The sequence below is a fragment of the Aricia agestis genome, chromosome 8 (genome assembly GCF_905147365.1).
Source record: "Aricia agestis chromosome 8, ilAriAges1.1, whole genome shotgun sequence".
NCBI classification, from domain to species: Eukaryota; Metazoa; Arthropoda; class Insecta; order Lepidoptera; family Lycaenidae; genus Aricia; species Aricia agestis.
Genome location: NC_056413.1, coordinates 3,818,468 through 3,841,249, shown reverse-complemented (window position 1 = coordinate 3,841,249; position 22,782 = coordinate 3,818,468). Strand labels below are relative to the sequence as shown.

At 37.5% G+C, this 22,782-nt stretch overlaps 1 protein-coding gene across 1 annotated transcript in view; it reads left to right on the top strand.

Annotated features, from left to right (window-relative positions):
* The window catches only part of LOC121729495, a 33,469-nt gene extending 19,864 nt beyond the window's left edge, over positions 1–13,605 (top strand). The window contains exons 14-25 of the mRNA XM_042118018.1: positions 619–781; positions 7,314–7,365; positions 7,870–8,011; positions 8,951–9,069; positions 9,610–9,789; positions 10,147–10,295; positions 10,526–10,648; positions 10,991–11,145; positions 11,452–11,496; positions 11,666–11,834; positions 12,893–12,982; positions 13,474–13,605. Coding sequence (XP_041973952.1) covers positions 619–781; positions 7,314–7,365; positions 7,870–8,011; positions 8,951–9,069; positions 9,610–9,789; positions 10,147–10,295; positions 10,526–10,648; positions 10,991–11,145; positions 11,452–11,496; positions 11,666–11,834; positions 12,893–12,982; positions 13,474–13,605 — 1,519 coding nt within the window. The remainder of the gene's footprint in view (positions 1–618; positions 782–7,313; positions 7,366–7,869; positions 8,012–8,950; positions 9,070–9,609; positions 9,790–10,146; positions 10,296–10,525; positions 10,649–10,990; positions 11,146–11,451; positions 11,497–11,665; positions 11,835–12,892; positions 12,983–13,473) is intronic.
* The last annotated feature ends 9,177 nt before the right edge of the window (positions 13,606–22,782 follow it).

Below are 22,782 nucleotides of genomic sequence, written 5' to 3'. Positions count from 1 at the left end.
GGAAACGAAATTTTCTCACCTCCGGGCGGAAAACGTCGACTTTCTTCCCGCTGCGCTTACCGATGTTGCCGTTTTCCGACTCCGTCGATGAGAAAAATAGTATACGCACCATGGGCAGTAAATAAGAAAGCCTTAGATTGCATGTCTGTTGATTGAATAATTGAATAATTACATGTAATCTGAGACATTTCTTAATTTCGTGCACTGGGTGCATAATATACTATAAAATAATTGCTGTCAAAGATTTATAATTTGTGTTTCGTATTTTGTCTGGCGTTATCTGAATTACTCAAGGTTCAAAACTTGACAATCGATAAGGTATTTCAAGATTTCTCATACCGGCACGGTTCAACTCGCCGGGCGAGTTCCGAAAATGGTGGAATGCATCGTAAACTTTTAGAAGGAGTTATTTGTAACCTGCTATTCGGAAAATGATGGGAATCATTTTTTCTTTATTCAGGGCCTGTTTCAACACTTTCTGATAAAGTCCCGAATAGGTTATTCACAATTTTTTTGACAGATTCTCTATACTTTATATTCTGTCAAGTTAAGTGGTGGATAGCCTATTCGGCACTTATCAGGAAGTGGTGAAACAGGCCCTTAATTTACTAATCTCAGGCCTTTCGGCGGCGCGGAGCTGGTGACATACTACCTGTATTCGCTGGTGTTCATCATCGGCCGGTTTCTGGCGGTAGCGCTGATCGCCTCCGAAGTACACACCGCCTCCCTCATCGCAGCCCCTTACCTGTACAGCTTGCCGGCTGCGAGCTATTGCATCGAGGTATGGATATGACCATGGCATGGAACTTCATAGAGTTTTATATCGATGGTATGCTATGAGATTCTTTTCATGGTTTTGTTGTAGTTAAATACAGGGTGTAATAAATCTAAGTGATAATAAATTAGGTGTATAATGTATGTATAGATTCTCTTTATAGAGTTCACTGCGAAAGAGCAGTGCAGAAAGATCAAAATTTGTTCTCTTTCAACGCTGTTTCTTTCACAGTACACTATTTAAAACAAACACATACACACCCTAAAGTATTATTATTTTGTTTTGTAACATTCTGTATAAGGACGCTGTTATGCATTCGTGTACTAACCCACAAAAAATTACGTATTGAGTTATGAATGCAGTTATGTTCTTTAGATTATATTTTAAAATAAGACTGCATTCTATATTTAACAACAAAAAAAATATGGGTTAGGACACTAATGCTTAACAAATAACAGGGACCATTAATATGTGGGTTCAATGTTTTTCCTATCTTTCTATAAAATTATAAGCGGAAAATATGGACCATTTATTATTATGTGAGCAGAACTAAAAGCGCCGGTGAACACTAGCAACACTGGTAAAGCTTATACACGAGGAGAATTACATGTTTTGGTGATGGTTTTTATAATTTTTACTATATATCTATCAGGCAATAGAATAAAAAGGAGCTGGCTCATTGTTAAAGAAGTCACTAAATCATTTTCAATTACGTGGGAGAGTCATGCTTCGGCACGAATGGGTCGGCTCGACTGGAGAAATACCACGTTGTCACAGAAAACCGGCGTGAAACAGCGCTTGCGCTGTGTTTCGCCGAATGAGTGAGTTTACTGGAGGCCCAATCCCCTACCCTATTCCCTTCCCTTCCCATCCCTACCCTCCCCTATTACCCTATTCCCTCTTAAAAGGCCAGCAACGCACCTGCATATCTTCTGATGGACGACTTCTGGGCGACGGAAGTTGCTTTCCATCAGGTGACCCGTTTGCTCGTTTGCCCCCTTATTTCATAAAAAAAACATGACTATAATAATGATCAACATTAATAACTTACTTTATAATGTGTAACATTATATAGGTGCCTTCCCTTCTCTCTCTTCTTCAGGTCCAAAGGTTTATTCAGCAGATACAAGGCAGTTTTACAGCTCTGAGCGGACTCAATTACTTCTATGTTACTAAGGAACACATACTTTCTGTAAGTTTTTACAATACTAGCTACATTCCATACTACCATACTAATCCTCCATACTAATATTATAAATGCGAAAGTGTGTCTGTCTATCTGACTGTTACCTCTTCACGCCCAAACCGCTAAATCAATTTTGCTGAAATTTGGTATGGAGATGCTTTGAGTCCCGGGAAAGGACAAAGGATACTTTTTATACCGGTAAAATGTACGGGTCCCGCGCGATAAACTAATTTTGGCGCAACGGAGTTGCGGGCGTCATATAGTCTAGTATAATTATAAATGCGAAAGTGTGTCTGTCTGTCTGTTACCTCTTGACGTTCAAACCACTGAACCGATTTTCCTGTGGTATGGAGATGCTTTTTATCCCGAAAAAAGGTACGGTTCCTGCGCGATTAACTAATTTTGGCGCAACGGGATTGTGGGCATCATCTAGTATAATTATAAATGCGAAAGTGTGTCTGTCTGTCTGTTACCTCTTCACGCTTAAACCGCTGAACCAATTTTGCTGAAATTTGGCATGAAGATATTTTTATCATTTTTATCTCGGAAAAGTGTACAGTTCCCGCGCTAGAAACGATTTTAGCGCAACAAAGTTGCAAGCATCATCTAGTTTTGATTTATACGTTACTTATAAAATACAGATGTTGGCTTACTCTTAGACCTATCCGATAAGTGCACAAGGCGGTCTAAGTTAGTCCAGCCGGATCAGATCAGCCTCCCCGTGAACGAAGGCCTTAATAAAAAAATAATGGGCTTGGTTTTTACAGGTGGCTGCCACCATTGTGACTTACGAGCTAGTCTTACTACAAATTGACGATTAAAACATATTCTGCAGAATAGAAATTGATTGATTGTTATTAGTTATTACTTATAACCATACCCGTGTCCCGTAGAGTATAAGAATTTCGTAAAAAAAAGAAAGCATTATACTTTTACCGTATGTAAATAAATTATTATTTAGAATCCATTTATGTAATGTTGCCTCAATAGTGTAAACGGTATATATGTAATAAAGAATGGTAATTGTGCTATATATGTTTTTATTACAAATTTCGCTTTAAAACTAGAAAGAACGGAATTCTGAACTTCCTAGAAAAACCAGGAGCTGTCAATTCTGCTACTTTTACAGTGAACTCTCTTCGAGGAACACGTACACATCCTTAAGTATTATTAATTAGTTTTATTACGTCCTGTATATAGATTAAAAATTAAAAAAGCACTATGCTTACCTAAAACATAAAAACACCTCTAATTAAAAATCCTTCATAATGACATGATATTTAGTAAAAAATACTCGAGAATCCAATTACTAATAACTCCCATACTTGCCCTGCGGCTATGCGAGAATTGGGTCTCCTTATGAAAGCTGTCAGCAATCAAATGATGGAATTTTATCATGTCATAATATTTGGACCCTTTATTTTCATTTTTATTAAACGAAGATTCTAAGATTTTAAACTTATTTGGCATAATATTTTATAAGACATCATGTAGGTAGTTTAGGTCCCTTTAAGAGGAGTCCACACCGCCCTTTTTTCCATACAAACGTTGTCCCCTGTTTCCTCCCTGGATAATACTAGTAGAGTTATAATTTTTTTCCTGAATATCTACGGCTACTAATACAATGTTCCTATGTTTTATGAACGTTCAAGAACTTTTTTTGGCCAGCCGCTGTGTTTAAACGTCCAGAAAACAGATTCGGCTAGATTATACAAAAAAAAAACAAAACATAGGAACACAGCTCAAGCCTTTTTTTAATCTTTAATGAAAAAAGTACTTAAATCGGTTAAGTTTTGGAGAAGGAATCAGGGGACAACGAATCGTTGATTTTCCGGATTTTCTGCAGTTCTCTCTATCGCGTTCGTATAAGCTTGAGGTAAGGGAGACAGCTATAGACGTACTTTTTTTTCATTTCCCTAGCCCCTGGTGTATCCTCTAAGCATTGGTCATAATATTAATTATTTTATACCTCTAAAATGTTGACTTGTAATATCTAATCGACGTTCTTACGAATATAATTTTGGCTCATTTCCTTTTCGCTGCAAAAGAATTTTAGTTTTTACTTTTATTAACATAATAAAAATAAATTTGCTGCAAAAAAACAATTTATTTATCCTGCATTGCAGCATGACCCAACATCAAACTAATAAAATGTGTCATTTTACGTTAACTTCGAACGTGCTAGTTAAGTAAATATTATCACTACTAAGCAAAGAAATCTGAGCGACACACGTCTTATATGAAAACATTCGAATCCGGCGTTCTCAGTATTTTTGTCGAAAAGACGAGTGTTTTTAAGAAAACACTCGTCTTCGTCACTCGTGGCGTAAGCGCCATATTGGAGAGTGTTTTTCTCAACAAATAAGATGTAGAAAATTGACTAGATATTACGTGTTCATTAAAATAAAAGTAACAATTTACTCTAATGTAGGGTGTCGTTCTGCTCAACGCAAGGTCTCCCATATAAAGGTAGATATTTTTTCGAGCAAGTACAACAATAATTTGTTTTGACATTATATGTCTTGTACTATAAGCTTTTACTTTCGCAAAAACTATATTGAATTAAGTGTCAAAACACACCATGCCGAAGTTCCACGGCAGAAGTTCGGCATGAGAAGTCGGCAGTGTATTTTAAATTACCGATGACACACCATGACGAAATTACGTCGCGTTATATTATATGCCTTTGACATTACTGATGTAAACATGCGGAATTTCCGCTGCGGAACTTCAGCATGGTGTGTTTAGACACTAATAATAATTAAAAATCGCTTACAACCACACTGTAAGTTTCGTGATTGCACTTATAATGTAAAAAAATGATTACGTATCCCACCACACAAGCAATAATGTTGGCAAATCCGTGCAAGGCCCCTCACCACCATACAGGTTGAAAACCTCGACGCGCGTTTCGCCCCAACACCAGAGCATCCTCAGGATGTGGACTCTACGAACAACGTCCGTCAAGCACTGACTTCATGGACGCTGTTCGTAGAGTCCATCATAGGCAGTGTGGGAGAAGAGGGAAGTGCTGTACGCATGCCTAGGCGTACACTCACTCATTCACTTAAAGGTTGAGGTTTTATTTACGATATCGCCTAGGGTGGTGGGGAGGGGCTCAAGTTTCTTTTTTTTAAGTTTTTTGCTCATATCGCTGAAACGGTGCGTTGTAGAGAAAAAAAAGTTCAGTACAAATTGAAAGCTCATAAAATTTCCTACAAATTTCTCCTTTACACTTTGTATCTATCTCCACTCCTTGCCTTGCTATGAGCTTTTATCTCTCTTATCTATACAGATTTCGAGTGTCGTTTGATTTATATGCAGCGAGCTTCGGCACCGATCGTTTCTTGGGGGGGGGCTGCCCCCCCAATCTCCCCCCCCCTCCTGAAAATTTTCCTCTAAACAAAACGTTGTCACAGAGTTATATTTCTCCTTTTTTAAGAACAAAGTTATAAAACTACACTAAACATACGGTTTTCGAGTGTCATTTGATTTGGGGGGGCTGCTTCCCCCAAACCCCACCCCCCACACCATGGATCTGTTACTTATAACGAAATGGTGTCGTGGCGTTTGTATTGTATTTTATTTCACCTTTTTTAACTCAATTCTGTACATTGAATATTTTTGAAAAATAATACTTGGAACGTGATCTACTATGCTGACGCGGACGAAGTCGCGGGCACCAGCTAGTGATTTAATAATAAAATTACTTACCGATGAAAAGAAACGTATCCACTATTTAGACAAACGTTTCTAGTCGAATTTCCACAGCCCAATACGGCACAGTTAGACATTTTTAGAATTCCGATTGACGTCCGATTCCGATAACGGTGGAGCGCAGACTAAAGAACAGACTTTCGAAATTTTGACATTGTACAACGTTTGGGAACGCGATGGCACGCGAAGTACATACACATGGCAGTTCTAACTATATCCATTTCTGTGGTAAAACAGCTATGTTCCCGACTGTACTATTAATTTTTAAAAGGGCGGCAACGCACTTGCAACTCTTCTGATGTTGCGAATATACATGGACGACGATAGTTGCTTTCTAATTTCTATCAGGTGACTCCTTTGATCGTTTGTCCCGTAATTTTATAAAAAAAAGTTTAATAAACAACCGTTAATTATGGATTTCAGATAGCGATCTCTGTCGAGTTTAGCTCGCACGCAAATAGTACATAAAAATTAGTTTGTAGTTAACCCTAGATTAACCGCTGAACTGCAATTAAAATTAAAATAGTATTATTAGATACCTCTAGATTCCGTATATATTATAATAAAATAATTACTTTTTAAATTAAATGAAAACAATTTGTAGTGATGTGAATTTTTTTGGAAATGAGCAGAAAAATGTTAAATTAGGTCGCACGTAATCAGGGTCCAATTGTGAAACAAAATATTATGTTTACCTACTCATGCTGTTTTGTTTGATATATTAATAAATTGATTTTTGAAATTGTAAGACACATAAATAAAATAGTACTTTTTACTGATTTAAAATATACCAATCTAAGCGAAAATATTCTTTAAAAAACTTGAAATTAAAAAAATGCACTAAGTTAAATATGTCCAAGTCACTAAATGTTATTAAAAATACATTTCTTATATTATAATTCCTTTTAATTATTATACTAAATTATAAATCGACGTCGCCATAAGATATCCCAGGCACCGCTTACTTATAAAACTCAATTAAGTTCTTAATTAAATTTTTAGCTACGAATTCCGTCCCAGTAGTAAAAATATTTTAGTCAATTACGTTCTAAGAAAATCACAGTGAAGTGTGATTCTACTAAAATACACCCTTTATAGGTCATACAAGTATAGCCTCCATGGTCCAGTGGCTTGGATCGTTCCTGATATAGATGCCGTGAGTTCGATTCGTTTGAATAATATTATTTTCAAGTTTGGTTTCAGTCACTAAAGATATAGCTGATCAGTGATCAATGATTAATATTTTTTTTTTAATTTTTTTTTTCAACTAATATAATAGCCAAATATCACGTCCTCGACGAGTATTGATCATGTCTCACCAGTCATGCTGTATATTATATGAATATTGTATATTTGCAGTTTTCATCAATGGATAGGGAACCCTAATTTTAAAAGGTTATCATTTAGATGCCGCTAATTACTGTCTATAGTGTGGACTTTTTAAAATCAAAGCTACTGAAGAGCCTAAAGATGACTTTGATTCATCCTGGAAACACTTTCCTATGGATACCACATAAAAGTAAGCTATTTTATCTTACCAGCTGATTCGGCAAATGCCGTTTTGCCATATTATTATAAAAATCTAATCAAATAATTTTTATTCATAATTTTTTACAATTTTTTTCTGAACGTCAGAACTATGGTGCCTACCACCGGTTCGGGAACTATCCCGGCGAGAAAAACCGGCGTCAGAAACTCGGGGCAATCTTTTTTTTTTTCAAAAAGTTCGTAGTGGGAATTTGCTTGCCCAGACTGTTATCGTTTCTGAAATTGTCATAATGACGTTGTTCATGCCACGCCGATCTCAGGGTTCCTTTTTTTAAAGATGCGGTTCAGGTAAGCTTTATCTTATATAAATATATAATTGGAATCCCGGAATCGGCTCCAAGGATTTTCATGAAATTTAGTATATAGGGGGTTTCGGGGGCGATAAATCGATCTAGCTCGAAATTATTTTTAGAAAATGTCATTTTATTCGTGTTTTATCGAATACCGAGCAAAGCTCGGTCAAATAGCTAGTTTGGCATGGTACAACATTCCTTTTGTGATGGAAATAGATTTGGGCTGTCTATGGGCTCAGACCAAAGTATAAGCAACCAATTATTGCAAAACATCAGTTCCATTTTTAAATAGCTAATTTATAAATGCAATGACGCGTCACGTGGCAATAATATGATCCCAAATGTTTCAGAGAACAAAATCGGTGTACCGGAAAAGCCACTGAAATACCCGGCGACGTTCCAGCAATGCATGCGAGCGACGCTCGTCATCGGCCAGATATTCTCGTTGATGCCAGTCAACGGGATACTCAGCAAGAACCCGAAGGATATGCAGTAAGCATTATTGTCTACTAGATCAGTGTTCCGCAAAATTTTTGTGTTCAAGGTACATCTAGGAAAATAAAAATATTTGGAGGTACACCACAAATTAACACTGGTCGGCATCAAAATAAGAGCCAAAAAGGCTTACGGCCGTTCCCAATATTTGATCTATCTTTTTTTTTTCTTTTTTTTATGAAAGAAGGAGGCAAACGAGCAAACGGGTCACCTGATGGAAAGCAACTTCCGTCGCCCATGGACACTCGCAGCATCAGAAGAGCTACAGGTGCGTTGCCGGCCTTTTAAGAGGGAAAAGGGTAATAGGGAAGGGTAGGGAGGGAAGGGAAGGGAATAGGGGAGGATAGGGAAGGGAATTGGGCCTCCGGTAAACTCACTCACTCGGCGAAACACAGCAAGCACTGTTTCACGCCGGTTTTCTGTGAGAACGTGGTATTTCTCCGGTCGAGCCGGCCCATTCGTGCCGAAGCATGGCTCTCTCACGTATAATCTGTTCCCACTATCTCTGATTTTGCCCTACTAGAGATAGGAATAGCTCACATTAGACATTAGAGACATATATTTTATGTCAATACAATGTTAGCTGCGATCGGTTGTATGTCAAACTAGAGATACATTGGATATTGGGAACGGCCGTTACACCAGTGACTGTTTGGGATCATTTTGACATTCATGGCGTTCCGTTTTTCTCGAAGATATTTTTTAAAATAAACGATTGAACGCAACTCACAAATTATATCCAAAATCATATCAAAATGATAAACGCTCTCAATTATTACTCCATTTCCCATAGTTACTCCATTTTAATCTTTCTCTCCAACTTCATTCACTGCATCATTAATTTAAGTTTCATTTCATTGAACCACTTTTGTTTTCCCGGTCCGATTTTTGACGTTAATCATTTCATTACATTCTCATTTAAACCTTTTCTTTCAGATTCAAATGGGTGTCCTCAAAATGTTTTTATTCACTCGCCTCTTTGCTCGGTCAAATGTTTATTACAATTATGTGTATCATACGAGTCTTTAGTTCTAAAACCTCTTTGGATCATACAAGTAAGTAATTTCACTCTAAGTAATAACCGTAATATTTTGTGACTGCGCCAAGAGGAGAATTATGTTTATCAAGTGTTTGTGCTTATTTCTTTGCCACGCTTTAGAGGCCAAGCGCTGACTGTATTTGGCAATGAGTTTCTAAAATACTAGAGTAGCAATGTCTTACAAAAGATTCTCAGAAATGCGTAACCACTTTTTTGTTCAAAAGACAATGTCAAGTCATATATTCGTTATGTCATTATGTATGTGAGATATGCCTGCAGGCATCTTCGAAGTGGCAACGCGTTGCTACCGTAAACTTCCAATCTAGTTACGTTAGTAACATAGAATATCATTGGTATTTGGGCTTGAAAATTTGTGAATGTGAAAGTTTGTGATCGTCATACTGGAATTGATGACATTAATCACAATCATCTTTCTAACTGCCTCCGAAAAAGGTTATACATATTATGTCCGGCTGTGGATTGTTTTTATCAGTTATATATTCAAAAAAAATCTATTCTGCCCGAAGTATAATATAAGTTTTATTTTTCCTTCCAGCCCCAATAATATTCTATGGAACAACGTGTGTCTCTATGATGTTGTTCCTGAGGGTGGCTATTCAGTGGCCGACCTTGGTGAGGCACATCGCAAGAACTGAGGAGCTAGATCCCAACTACGACATGCGTTTATTATACAAGTGCAATATAACTTGCGCTGTTGTACTGGCTTTAGCGTTGAGTGAGTATAACCAAGCTAGACTTAACAGAACAGACTTTAATGTGGAAATTACCAAGCAAAAGTATTATTAGTCTATTTCACGATATTACGTTAACTTTGAAAATCTTTGTACAGAAACAGAATATGAATATTACCAAGAATGGTGTCATTTGATGTAAAAAATTGGGAGTCCAAACCGTTAATAGAAACCCAAAATTTGTATTGATTAAGAAATATTCTAAAAAGTTTCTCATAACGCCTCATGTATTTGACTATAGATATTTTTATTATGATGACATGACGGTATTTTTATTTCATACCTTAATTAATTATGATCAATGATTTTACTTAAGCTTTCTTATTTATTTTATAATACAGTGGAACACTTTTTATCACTACAATCGGCTCTGGCCGGGGCGTTCCTGTGTCGACCTGAAGACAAATGGTATGAAGGCTTTGTGAAACACTTCTATCCCTGGGTCTTCAATGTCTTACCCTACTCGACATTACTGGGAATGATGACACAGGTAAGTTTATTAATTTTTTACATTTTGTATAACTGATGATTACTATTGACCTTTATTTAATTGTTTATACAAGAGCCATAACTGCCACCATTTGATTTTCAACTTTATTGTGTTAGCGCAGATTCCTATTCTTTAGCCGACTTCAAAAAAGGAGCTTTAATTTCTTATAATTACGTTTTTATTAATATTTTTTTTTATTATAACATTCTTAACTAAACATAGTGTTACAGTTTTTCCACTTCCAATCAACGTTTATTTGGAACTTCTCTGATCTGTTCGTGATCTGCATGAGCTATTATCTCACTTCGAGGCTGGAGAATGTGAATAAAGCATTACTGAATGCGCAAGGAAAAGTAAGTAATTAATTAATTTATGGTTAATCAGTGTTGCCACACTGTCACTGACAAAAAAGGTTAGCTGCTACGAATTCTTCCGACACCCACAACACAATTTTATATATATTATGATTCATATTATGATTCTTCAAAGCGACCATTTTAGCCCCGCAGTTTTACAAGGCATGGTGACGTACTGAAATGTTGCTACATCGTGACGTGCACTTTTATTTTTTATACTTTTCTGAGTCTAATACCACTTGATAAATCCTACTTTCTTTCTTAACAATTTTTCTTTATAATCTTGATTCCAAAAGTAATTTCTTTTTCTCTTTACTAATGCGGCTAATTTGTTACCAGTACTTCCCGGAGTCGTTCTGGCGCACCTGTCGGGAGAACTACGCGCGCGCGGCGCAGCTTGTCCGCGACGTGGACGGCGTTATCAGCGGCATCATCTTCATCTCATTCGCCAACAACCTCTTTTTCGTTTGTCTCCAGCTGCTCAACACCTTGAAGTAATTGTCTCTCTTTCTCTCTTCCTACTTTTTCGGGATTGGTATCGATCTCCCTAATGAAAGTGACCCATCTCTGCTTTTATCGTGTGTGATGTGGTTTGGATTACGCGGAGCTGCTCACACACAACTCGGGAGAGAACAGCTCTCTCTAGTCCTCCAAGCTCTGATTTTGTAGTAATCTTTCTATTGTCCCATATTTTTTTAATTTTTGCCGAATCATGTGGTTTGGGTGACGTGGAGGAAATAACATTTACTTATTATATACTTATGGTTATGATTAGTAATTAATAATTCAATATTTTTTAGGGAAGGCATATCGGGACATGTCCATTGTAATGGAAGAGCACAAGGGTGAGTAGGTACATTCTCTTCTAACGTTGATAATTGCTAGCCTGTTCTGTCACTTTCACGGGTTTTTTCATAGTCACGATGACCATTGAACCATTATGAAGCCATTATGGCACCCATAATATTGTCGCTATTGTATTATAGCCATTGCTATGTCATTGAATTCTTTTAGCACATCATTCCTCGGCGGGTACGAGGCTACAGCATACTTCGGTTTCTCGCTGGTGTACCTGATGGCGCGTGCTGTCTCCATGTCTCTGATCCTGTCGCAAGTCAACAAGGCGTCGACGGTACCAGCGGCGGTGTTGTACGACGTGCCTTCACCGGTGTATTGTATTGAGGTATGTAAGGTTACAACCAGAGACGAGAAATGCACTGAGCGGGTCATATATCTACATCATAAAGTTAATATACCGAGCGGAATAGAGAAACAAAGGCCTGAGCAAGAGAGATGTCACTATCAGTAACACTGCGTGGTAAAAAGAGATGTGTGATACATGACAGCAGCACTTTTTTTTTTGACGTCCAGTCGGCACTTGTGACGTGCACACGGCAATTTAATCTCATAGAAATTATGTTCAATCATGCTTGTGTAAGTGTATACGTACACATATTTTTACACACAGATGAAACCGATTTCGGTTTCGTTTGACAGCTCGAGATTGTTGCTCTATTCCGCTAGGTATATTAACTTTATGATTTACATCTACCAGCTATCCAAACGTCAAATTAATGTGAACAAGAGAAGAAACGAGCCTGTGGGCGAAAATAGACTTTAAATACTGTCGATTGTACATATTATAACACAAAAATCAGACCTACAACGCAAAGAAACACGACCGATTAGCCTCGCGAAGACATAAAGAAGCGCTATGAAAAAAGGGTTTTTGGTTTAATATTATAGGAATCAACTACCTTTTTTTCATTAAAATCAAAGTGACAGAATCAGCACTCTATTGCAACAGCTGCTTTTACTTTGTAATAATTCAGGGCAAAACGAAATGCCTACAAATTTTCAGCGAGTTCATTACAATATATTACCTAACCACAACCGTCAGAAAATGTTGATTTAGGAACACGCGAACGCTGTTAGTTTTGGGCAAAATCTCATATTAGAATATTTTTATTACAGTTCTGAGGGTTGACTGATAAATAATCTTAAAGACGCATACTACCCAAAACTAGCGCCAACCATAATTGAATTTATTTTCCAGAAAAATACATCAAATTAAAAAAAAAACTGAAATCTAGATAATTATGTCATAAAAGTGGCCAATTATTTTTTCTTGCGAAATCGTAAAATAGGTAATAAAGGTTTCTTTGAGTCCTCATAATGCAGCTACAAGGACTCCTTGGAAGCTTATCAGCATATAGAAGTGCAAGCTATATCATATTCCAGGTGCAGCGGTTTCTGGATCAAGTGAACGGTATGAAAGTGGCGCTGACCGGCTTACAGTTCTTCAGCGTTACGCGGGGATTGTTGCTCACAGTAAGTACAATTACGTTACGTTACGTTATAACGTTAATTTGTAATATTACATTATATTACATTTAACACCTAAATCGTTAAAACTACACAACGGATTTTGATTTGGTTTTCAAGATTGATTTAACCTGAAGGACATAGGCTACTTTCTAATGCGGAAAAGAGGTTGCAAGGGAGAAAAGGATGACGATCACGCGGGCGAAGTTGCTCATTTGCTCGTGAGTTTGTGTGCGCTGCCTACACACTTGGGCACGATAAAAAGGCGCAGCTGGCCTGGTTTTAATGAATCCGGCAAAAATCTCCGAAATCTTTAAGCCCGCTGTACTCATTGGGCCACCGCTTTGAGCCAGCGCATTGGGGGATCGGGTAAAGTACGGAACGTCGCTCACAACTTATCGCCAAGTAGGCCTCTACACGCTAGCCCAATGCACTGGCTTCATGCTTTGGCTCAATTTTACAGAGGACATTAGTGTTGTCTTTATATTATATTCCAGGTAGCTGGCACTATAGTGACGTATGAGCTGGTGATGCTGCAGTTCAGTCCACCGAACCAAACCGACGACACCACGGTGGATCCTTTACTACAAAACAATACGATGATCTTCGAAACGACTGTTTCTGCATAGGTTTTGAAAGCTATATTAAATGATGTATACTAATATTATAAAGCTGAAGACTATGCTTGTTTGATTGAATGGACTATTCCTACGAAGTACTGGACTGATTTTTAGGTCTCCGTAGTCAACAAGGAACTCTTTATATCATGTAATGAACCGACTAGAGAAAGGACTTCGGGTCAATTCAGACCGCAATGTGACGCGTAGATTGCATTTCTAAATTTGTACTGAATTGACAGATTTCAAGTGCGTGAGACGTCTTGCAAATCTGTCAAATCGATACAAATTTAGAAATGCATCTACGCGTCGCGTTGCTGTCTACATTGACACTCAGGCTCCTTTTTTGCACGAAAATATTCAGTTTTGGCGATGAGAGTGGCGCCTTTACGAGATGCTAATCACGGAGTATGGGAAGCTAACTTTATAATTAAGATATTGTACCCATGCGCCAATCGTCCCAATTCACCAATCTTAACGTCGTGCGCGACTTATACTAGTATTGGCACTACCTTTTTTTTTTTTTATGAAATAAGGGGGCAAACGAGCAAACGGGTCACCTGATGGAAAGCAACTTCCGTCGCCCATGGACACTCGCAGCATCAGAAGAGCTGCAAGTGCGTTGCCGGCCTTTTAAGAGGGAATAGGGTAATAGGGGAGGGTAGGGAAGGGAAGGGAAGGGAATAGTTGAGGGTAGGGAAGGGAATAGGGTAGGGGTAAGGGGATTGGGCCTCCGGTAAACTCACTCACTCGGCGAAACACAGCGCAAGCGCTGTTTCACGCCGGTTTTCTGTGAGAACGTGGTATTTATCCGGTCGAGCCGGCCCATTCGTGCCGAAGCATGGCTCTCCCACGTATAAACTACCTTTTCGTGTAACGACATAAAAGCGTTACAGTTCAATTATATCTGGAATCATTTCCGCTGTGGAATATTAATGCTATGTAATTATTGTTACTGATCAAATTGAACCAAATCAGGGCTACCAATTAAATAAATGTTTTACGAAAGTTTTCAAAGTTAGAAAGAAATGTTATAGTTGTTTATTATGTTTAGCCAACCTTACTTTATTAGAATAACAATATAGACGACAGCAATTTACAGGGTTAATCAACCATTTTATTTTATAAAGATAGAGGTTGTTTCAAAAAGGTTGCACCTATCAAAACATCTCATTTTGAGCCGAAATTTAGCAATAACTTGACCCTGGCACGTACAATACTTCGGATAACGTATTGTGACCCCGATCATTAAAAATACGCGACCTCTACGTCAAATCACAACACTTAACGATGTGGAATAGGCAAAACTGAAAAAGACGGACGAAATATAGGAGAAAAGTCTTTTCATAATTCGCTAAACAGAATTCATTTTAACTCATAATTTTAAAATTGTAATTGAATTTAAACCTGTACAAACTAATTTATTTTCATCTTTTAATTTGAATATAATAAGCTCTACTGTATTGAAACCGTTCTATTTCGCACAACAATATGTTACCTATAAAAGTATAATAATATTATATACCAGGATTTAATTGATTTAATTTATAACTGTATTTTTGGCAAAAGGTGGCCCCGTGCGAGTTTCTTACGCCGGTTCTTCTCGGCGGGGTAGTTCCCGAACCGGTGGTAGGCCTCATGTAGACACGACGTTCTAAAAGAGTTAACTTTGTTAACCTATTTGGAAATAAATATTTTTGATTTTAATTGATTTTTTGATACATGTACCGCAGGTATCTTTTTGAAAATAAATAAATATTATATTTTATTTAGTATAATAATTTACTAAGCGCTAACTAAAAGCTAACCTTTGTGAGGACTCGCGTCGTATATAACTCAAAGGTCTGACATGGTGATCTATCAACACACAGCCCAAACCACTGGACGGATCGGGCTGAAATTTTGCATGCAGGTAGATGTTATGACGAAGGCATCCGCTAAGAAAGGATTTTTATACATTCCAACCCCAAGGGGTTAAAATAGGGGTTAAAAATTTGTATATGTTACGCTCAAAGACCGAAAACGCTCAGTGAGCGAAAAAATGGCTCACAACGCGTTGTGGTCATAGTGAAACGGCCACGACGCGAAATTCGCGTCATGGCCCTAGTGAAAACGGCTCTTTTTCCAATGAAATCAGGCCAGTTACGCAGGAGTAATTTTATAGTGCCCAAATGTGTGCACAATACACAAGAGCACTCTGGTTTTAATTAAACCAGGCCGGTTAAGCAGGAGTAATTTTATAGTGTCCAAGTATGTGCGCAATACACAAGAGCACGTTACGCAGGAGTAATTTTAAAGTGCCCAAGTGTGTGCGCAATACACAAGAGCACTATTCTTTACTCTCATAACCCAATGAAGCGCTGGCGAGAGATCAGGTGCAGGACCGACTTTTACACGCGCACACACTTGGGCACTATAAAATTACTCCTGCGTAAATGGCCTGGTTTCATTGAAACCAGAGTGCTCTTATGTATTGCGCACACACTTGGGCACTATAAAACTACTCCTGCGTAACGTGTTCTTGTGTATTGCGCACACACTTAGGCACTATAAAAAATTACCCCTGCGTAACTTCTGGTTTCATTGAAACCAGAGTGCTCTTGTGTATTGCGCACACACTTGGGCGCTATAAAATTATTCCTGCGTAACACTGCCTGGTTTCAGAACGCGTCGTGGCCGTTTTCATTAGAGCCACAACACGAATTCGCGTCGTGGCTGTTTTTAAATGCTCAGAACGCGTCATGGTTTTACTCGATTACCACAACGCGTTGTGGTCGAATAGCACGTCAGCCACGACACGAATTTCGCTTTGTGGTATTTCTGTGATTACCAGAACGCGTCGTAGCCGTTTTCGCTAGGGTCTATGACGCGAATTTCGCGTCGTGGCCGTTTCACTATAACCACAACGCGTTGTGAGCCATTTTTTCGCTCACTGAGCGTTTTCGGTCTTTGAGCGTAACATAATATATAATAATACTTCTTAACACGAGCGAAGTGGCGGGTAAAAGCTCGTTATGGATTATATCAATAGACGTGAAGTGTATCACAAAAGTGTTCAGGTTGTGGGATATATTATATGCTCGCTTCGCTCGCCCTGATAAGCAGGTCATATTATATGCCCAAAATCTTTCCGTACTCAATTTCACCTAATATTTATTGTACAGAATGTACACCCCTAGCTTTGGGAACTAGATTGAAATTGAGAATCATATGATTAGTTAATGGTTCTAATAATACAGTGCACATGCGTGGGCTGATTTGTTAGGTATTTTTGGACTCCATTGGGAATAAAAGTATCCCTGGGATATATCTAGGAGAGTGCTACAGAAGTAAACAGCAAGAATAATGTATATTAGCTAGCTGTCCCGGCAAATGTTGTTGCCATAAAATAATTTTCCCTGTTTTTCTACTTTTCTCTTGAAGTTATTTCAATATTTTTTTTCTATAGATCTCATGGAGCCCGAAACCTTTCCAACGAATGCAAAACCGTGGAAATCGATTCATGCATTCTGGAGTTATAGCGTCAGGATGGAAAACCCGACTTATTTTTATATATTAAGGATATATTTTCGCGGTAGAAAAATAGGAAATATTGTAACTTTTTTGCCTACATTTTACGAATGTTTAATCAAAGTGCTCAGTTAAAATGCACTCTAGTATCAACTGCGAAGTAGTTAGATGACAAAAACGATAGATGACGAAATCAGCGAATTCATTTTGACTGAACCCTCAGATCTCCTGTCCTCCTGTCCCAACGCGAGTTTTAGATTTCTTATCACATCCCAAAACAGTGCAAGACGCTTAAGAAGCTTTTACGTCATTGCACTGTGAGCTGACCTTTACAGAAAGGTTTATTTATCTACCTCCTACAGTGTAACTCCGTTGCGCCAGAATTAGTTAAGGGACCATACATTTTTCCGGGATAAAAAGCATCCTATGTCCTTCCCTAGGACTCAATGTATCTCCATACCAAATTTCAGCAAAATCGGTTGAGTGGTTTGAGTGTGAAGAGGTAACAGACAGACAGACACACTTCCGCATTTATAACATTAGGTGGACATCATAATATTTCAACCAATTCTGTTTTGGAATGCGCCTATTCTACATTCTCATCATCACCCTAAGGTTGGCTGGTAGACACTGCTACAAGGTATTAACCCTGCCTATGTAAATATTATTTGCATGAAGTGTTTACGAGTAAATAAAATATAAATAAGATATACATTTCCCGTGCGTACTCCCTAATTAAACATTTTTTTTTCTTATACTAACAAAAATAGTTAATATCGGTAGTTACAAGAAAATTAACGGGGGGGGGGGGTAGGTTTACTGTTGATAGATGATTTCCGGGATAAAAAGTATTCTATGTCCTTTCCCGGGACTCAAAGTATCAAATTCAACGAAATCGGTTCAGCCGTTTATAGGCGTGAAGAGGTAACAGACAGACAGACACACTTTCGCATTTATAATCTTAGTATGGATTATATGGTTCACGGGATTTTGGAGCAAATGGTAGGTAAGTTAATTATCTCGGACCCATTACATACAATGAGGTCGATCGATCCCAGTCTGTTGATAGCATTTCGAACCGTTTTCGTTATTGTTCATCAGATCGGCCTGCGTCAGTCCGATCGGTCCAATCGGCTAGGCCTCCTATATGAGGGCAAAGCGGTTAGCTAGATAAATTATCATGTAATTTTTAGGATTCCGTACCCAAAGGGTAAAAATTTCTGTTGCCGCTATAATAACAAATACTAAAAACAAAATAATTTAATATTTAAGAGGGCTTTCATACTGCAAACGTGATTTTTTTTTACATTTTTTGCTTGGTATCAATGATGACAACTGGTAGCCACTTGAAATGTTCCCAAAATACTCGGTTTTATTTCTATTTTAATAATGAGTTATAAAATTTAAATAAAATTATTAATTAAGGGAATATCCTATCAAGAATCCTATAAAGAAAACACATTTTTTCCTACTTTTGCTCTATAGGGGTACGCCGTACAATCAAAAATCAAAATCAAAATATTTTTTATTCAGAGTAATTTTTTTACAAAAATATTTCTGAACGTTGATACTAAGGTGCCTACCACCGCGCCGGGAACTAACTCGGGGAGAAGAACCGGCGTAAGAAACTCGCGCGGGGCCATCTTTAACTAAAAAGATGGATAATTACAATTTGAACATAATATTATATAGTGCACCAAAGCTTTAAATGAATATGTCAATGGGCGCTGCTGGTAAAGAGCACTGCCAAAAATGATGTTTTTGTATGAAAACAGCGGTAGTTCCCCGTTCCCCCAGTGGGACTCGCGCAAGTACGGAACCCTACTTGCGCGAAACCCACTCGCACTTGGCCGATTTTTCAAACGCATCAAAATTCAGACTGTTTAGTCATTCACTGCGTTACTGAAAGTTTTAAAATTTAACCACAAACTGAATTTACATAATATTTTAGTTTATTAGTATGCTGGACGTGAGATGTACACTGTATATTGTATAGGGCTGTAAATGATAAACTTTATGAAATGTTGTTTTAGCCTAATGAGCCCAGATTCCTAATGAGATATTATTCTAATTAATTAATTTTGCACAAATAGCGTAAAATATACTAATTTCATTAATTCTTCTAAAAAATGTTAGCTGAAACATCACTTTAAGTTAAATATTAGATACCATTTTCTGTTTTATACATTTGAATATTTGAAGTAATTGGTAAAATCTCAATTAAGTAATATAAAAAAAAAAAATAACGTATTTAGAGACCCATAAAGATTAGAAAGCCTTTAAAATAATTGATGATTCGACATTTGAAGAGCCCAAAAATCGTGAATATGAAAAATATCTTCTCGCGCTGAATTCTCATGAGAGAGAAATTTTCTAGCGGGAATTCACGCTTAGGGCCTGATCAGACCTACCGAGTAGAGTGGTGAGACAGTGCCGAGCTCTCGGTATGTAATAATCATTAAACAATATTACGGATGACTACGCCTATCAGGTAGCAGCAGGCCGAAACAGTCACTCGGATTTCACTCGGGACACACAAACATGAAATAGAAATAAGGACGAAACAATAATGATTGTAAGAAATCAAGAAATCATAATGAAAAAACAAATAAAGAAAATTGTCAAAATTGGATATATGAGATCATTTAAAAAATACAAAAAAGATCAAACGAGCAAAAAATACAGCTAACAACAAGCCCTAATAACGTTAGGGGGGTGGAAATTAAAAAAAAGTCACTCGGACTCCATTGAGTACCATTAATATATTTCCTAACCTAATCTATACTTCTTAATATAGAGTGGCTAGCTGGCTACATAAAATTGATGAAGTTTTTGCTAATTCTTTTGCTGATTCCTCTACCTCAAGAGGAATTAGCAACTTAGTAGAGTTTATAATTTTAATCGATAGCTTTCGTTGTCGTTGCACTAAACTGAACTGTCTGGCCAGTCACCACAATAATAAAATACGTATTTACTCACTCGGCTACAGCACTGTCTTGGCCGAGTTACATTTTACTGTCTCGCCATTCCACTCGTTAGGTGTAATAAGACCTTTATAAAGGTAGTCATACAAAACTTTGTAATTCATAACTTTGCTACTATTTAATTCATGTACCTATTCCTGGAGCGAGATCTGGAATCTAACTCGGAGCAACCTGATAATGAAATCTCATAAACTCATAACTTTCTAGTTCTGCTTTTACTTTCACATTAGTCAGTTTGACTTTTGTCTACAAACTTTTCCTTCTAATCATCAAATCATTTGTTATTCAAAACCAAGGTTATATTTGCATTATTTTATCAGCTACAATTTATTTGAGAGTGAAAACTTTATAAAATTTAATTTCGAGAGCTTTTAAATTGTATTCGAATATAAATACCTCAGAAACATAGCAAATTAGATGAAGGATATAAAAAAAATGCAACTTTGTTGCGCCAAAATTCGTGTGTTGCGTGATAACCGTACATTTTTTTGGGATAAAACGTATTCTATGCTCTTTAACGAGACATAGGGCCGGTTTCACCACTTTCTGATAGGGTTCCGAATAGGCCATTCACAACTTTTTTGACAGATTCTCCATACTTGATCTGTCAAGTTAATTGGTGGATAGCCTATTCGTCACTTATCAAGAAGTGGTGAAACAGGCCCTAAAAGTATGTTTAGGCGTGAAGAGATAGCGGAGAGATAGACACATCACACACTTTCGCATTGATATGAATAATTAAAACAGAAAAAGTAAATAAAATGAATGATACATTAGTGATATAAATAATTGAAATTAAATAGCTATGTCCACACTATGCGCTTTCGTCTTCAATTTTCGTCTTCTTCTTTCCTTCAACTTTCGTTTTGGCGCATTCAATAATTGAATGCGTCAACGAACGCAACGCCAACATTTTTGTTTTTTGGATACGCTCCGAGGGCATGCGTCGCTGGCATGCCTCACGTAGCTGTTGACTGCGCTATAACACATGTTCATGGAATTAATTGAAAATGCATGAAAATGGCGTGGGAGAGCGTCCTATAATGAGCAGCTCTGCGAGCGATCCCCGAGGTGTTTGGGGCTTAAAGGAAAATCGAAACAATCGGTACACAATGTATGCAAATATTTTGCCCCTCCTGGGACACGTTTGTGAAAATGAAGAGTATCGTTATGTGAAGACGGTCCACGATGGACAAAAGGTACAGGCGATTAACAATGCTCAGTTCAAGTAGCTTGTGATAAGGAAAATGATATATCGTTAAGCAATATGCATAAATCGTGATGGACTTTTTTGACTAAATAACCATCATGGATAAATTTTTTTTTTTTTTTTTTATAAGATTTAATGGCCTGGTAACGAGACCTTTAAGCCAAGTCTTTTTAAAGGGTTTTTATAGTAAATACCATAGACTATATACTGTCGGTAAATACAGACCACGGTGGACAGATACAGATAATGAAAGGGTAGACTGTAGATAATAGATCATAATAATATTATTATTATATTATCATGAATTTGTCTTTAATTGTCAATTTTAGGCGTCATCTGTGCTTACTATAACAGACAACTGCGCAATGAGTTTTTGGGAGAATGTGAAAGAGTGATGTTGTGTTTTTATTATGGTTTTTATATTATTTTCCTAAAATTGTGTTATCTGGGTTTTTAATGTGTAATATTGGTAGGATATTAACCATTAAATATTCGTTATCGTGCACAAGTGTGGGAAAGTGATGTAGTAACCAGAAACGTGCTCTTTTGTGTTCCCTCCAAAACTCCATCAAAAGTTTCAGTAAAGCGTCCTACCACTTTACTGAATCGACCGACTTGACTTCTTGACTGTATTGACTTTATACTTAGACTTTGACTAGACTTTGGACCTGACTGACCTGACAATAATATATAAAAAAATATATTAAAGAATATTGTTTTCCCGCCATAATATTATACTCGACACTGGCCATGGTTATAGCCGAAGTGCCATTATATGAAAAAAAAAAAAAAAACTGCGCAATGATGACGGCAAAAATCGGGACGTCCCGATTTTGGCGGCCGTCCCGCCAAAATCGGGATTTTCGATTTTTTCATCAAAATTAAATATCCCGCGCGGGACAGGCTCAGTCCCGCTTTTCGGGGAAAGCCCGAACGTACGTGCAGCGTGCTGAGAAGGAAAGGTGCGTAATGAAGATAAGAGTGTGGGAGGTAGAGGGGTGGATTTTCTATGGCTACTTTAGGTATCTATTGTCACGTAAATGTTATTTTAACGCCAATAAAAATACAAAAAATCAAAAAAACTTTTGATTTTATACCTTTTTATTTTGTCCCGCTTTTGACTGAAAAAGTTCCAAAGTCCCGACATGGCACAAGAAAATCTAGCAACTCTTGCCTGCCTAGCATACGCCAACGAGATATCTCACTCTCGAGATAATTAAAAACTACTCGTCTCATAATGTCAAAATCTCGACATTATCTCGAGAAAACTCTATAAAAATGTGTTAGTTCGATGATAGATCTACGCGAGAAAAATGTTTGTCATGCTAGGGTCAATAGAGATGAAGAGACAAACCATCAAACATCGAGAAAACATGTAGAGTGAGATATCTCGTTGGCGTATGCTGGCAGGCATGGTGACGTGCATGTGTCCCTTCACCCTTGAATAGAGTCCACTGTAAAAATAGCGCTAGAAGATTTCTTAAT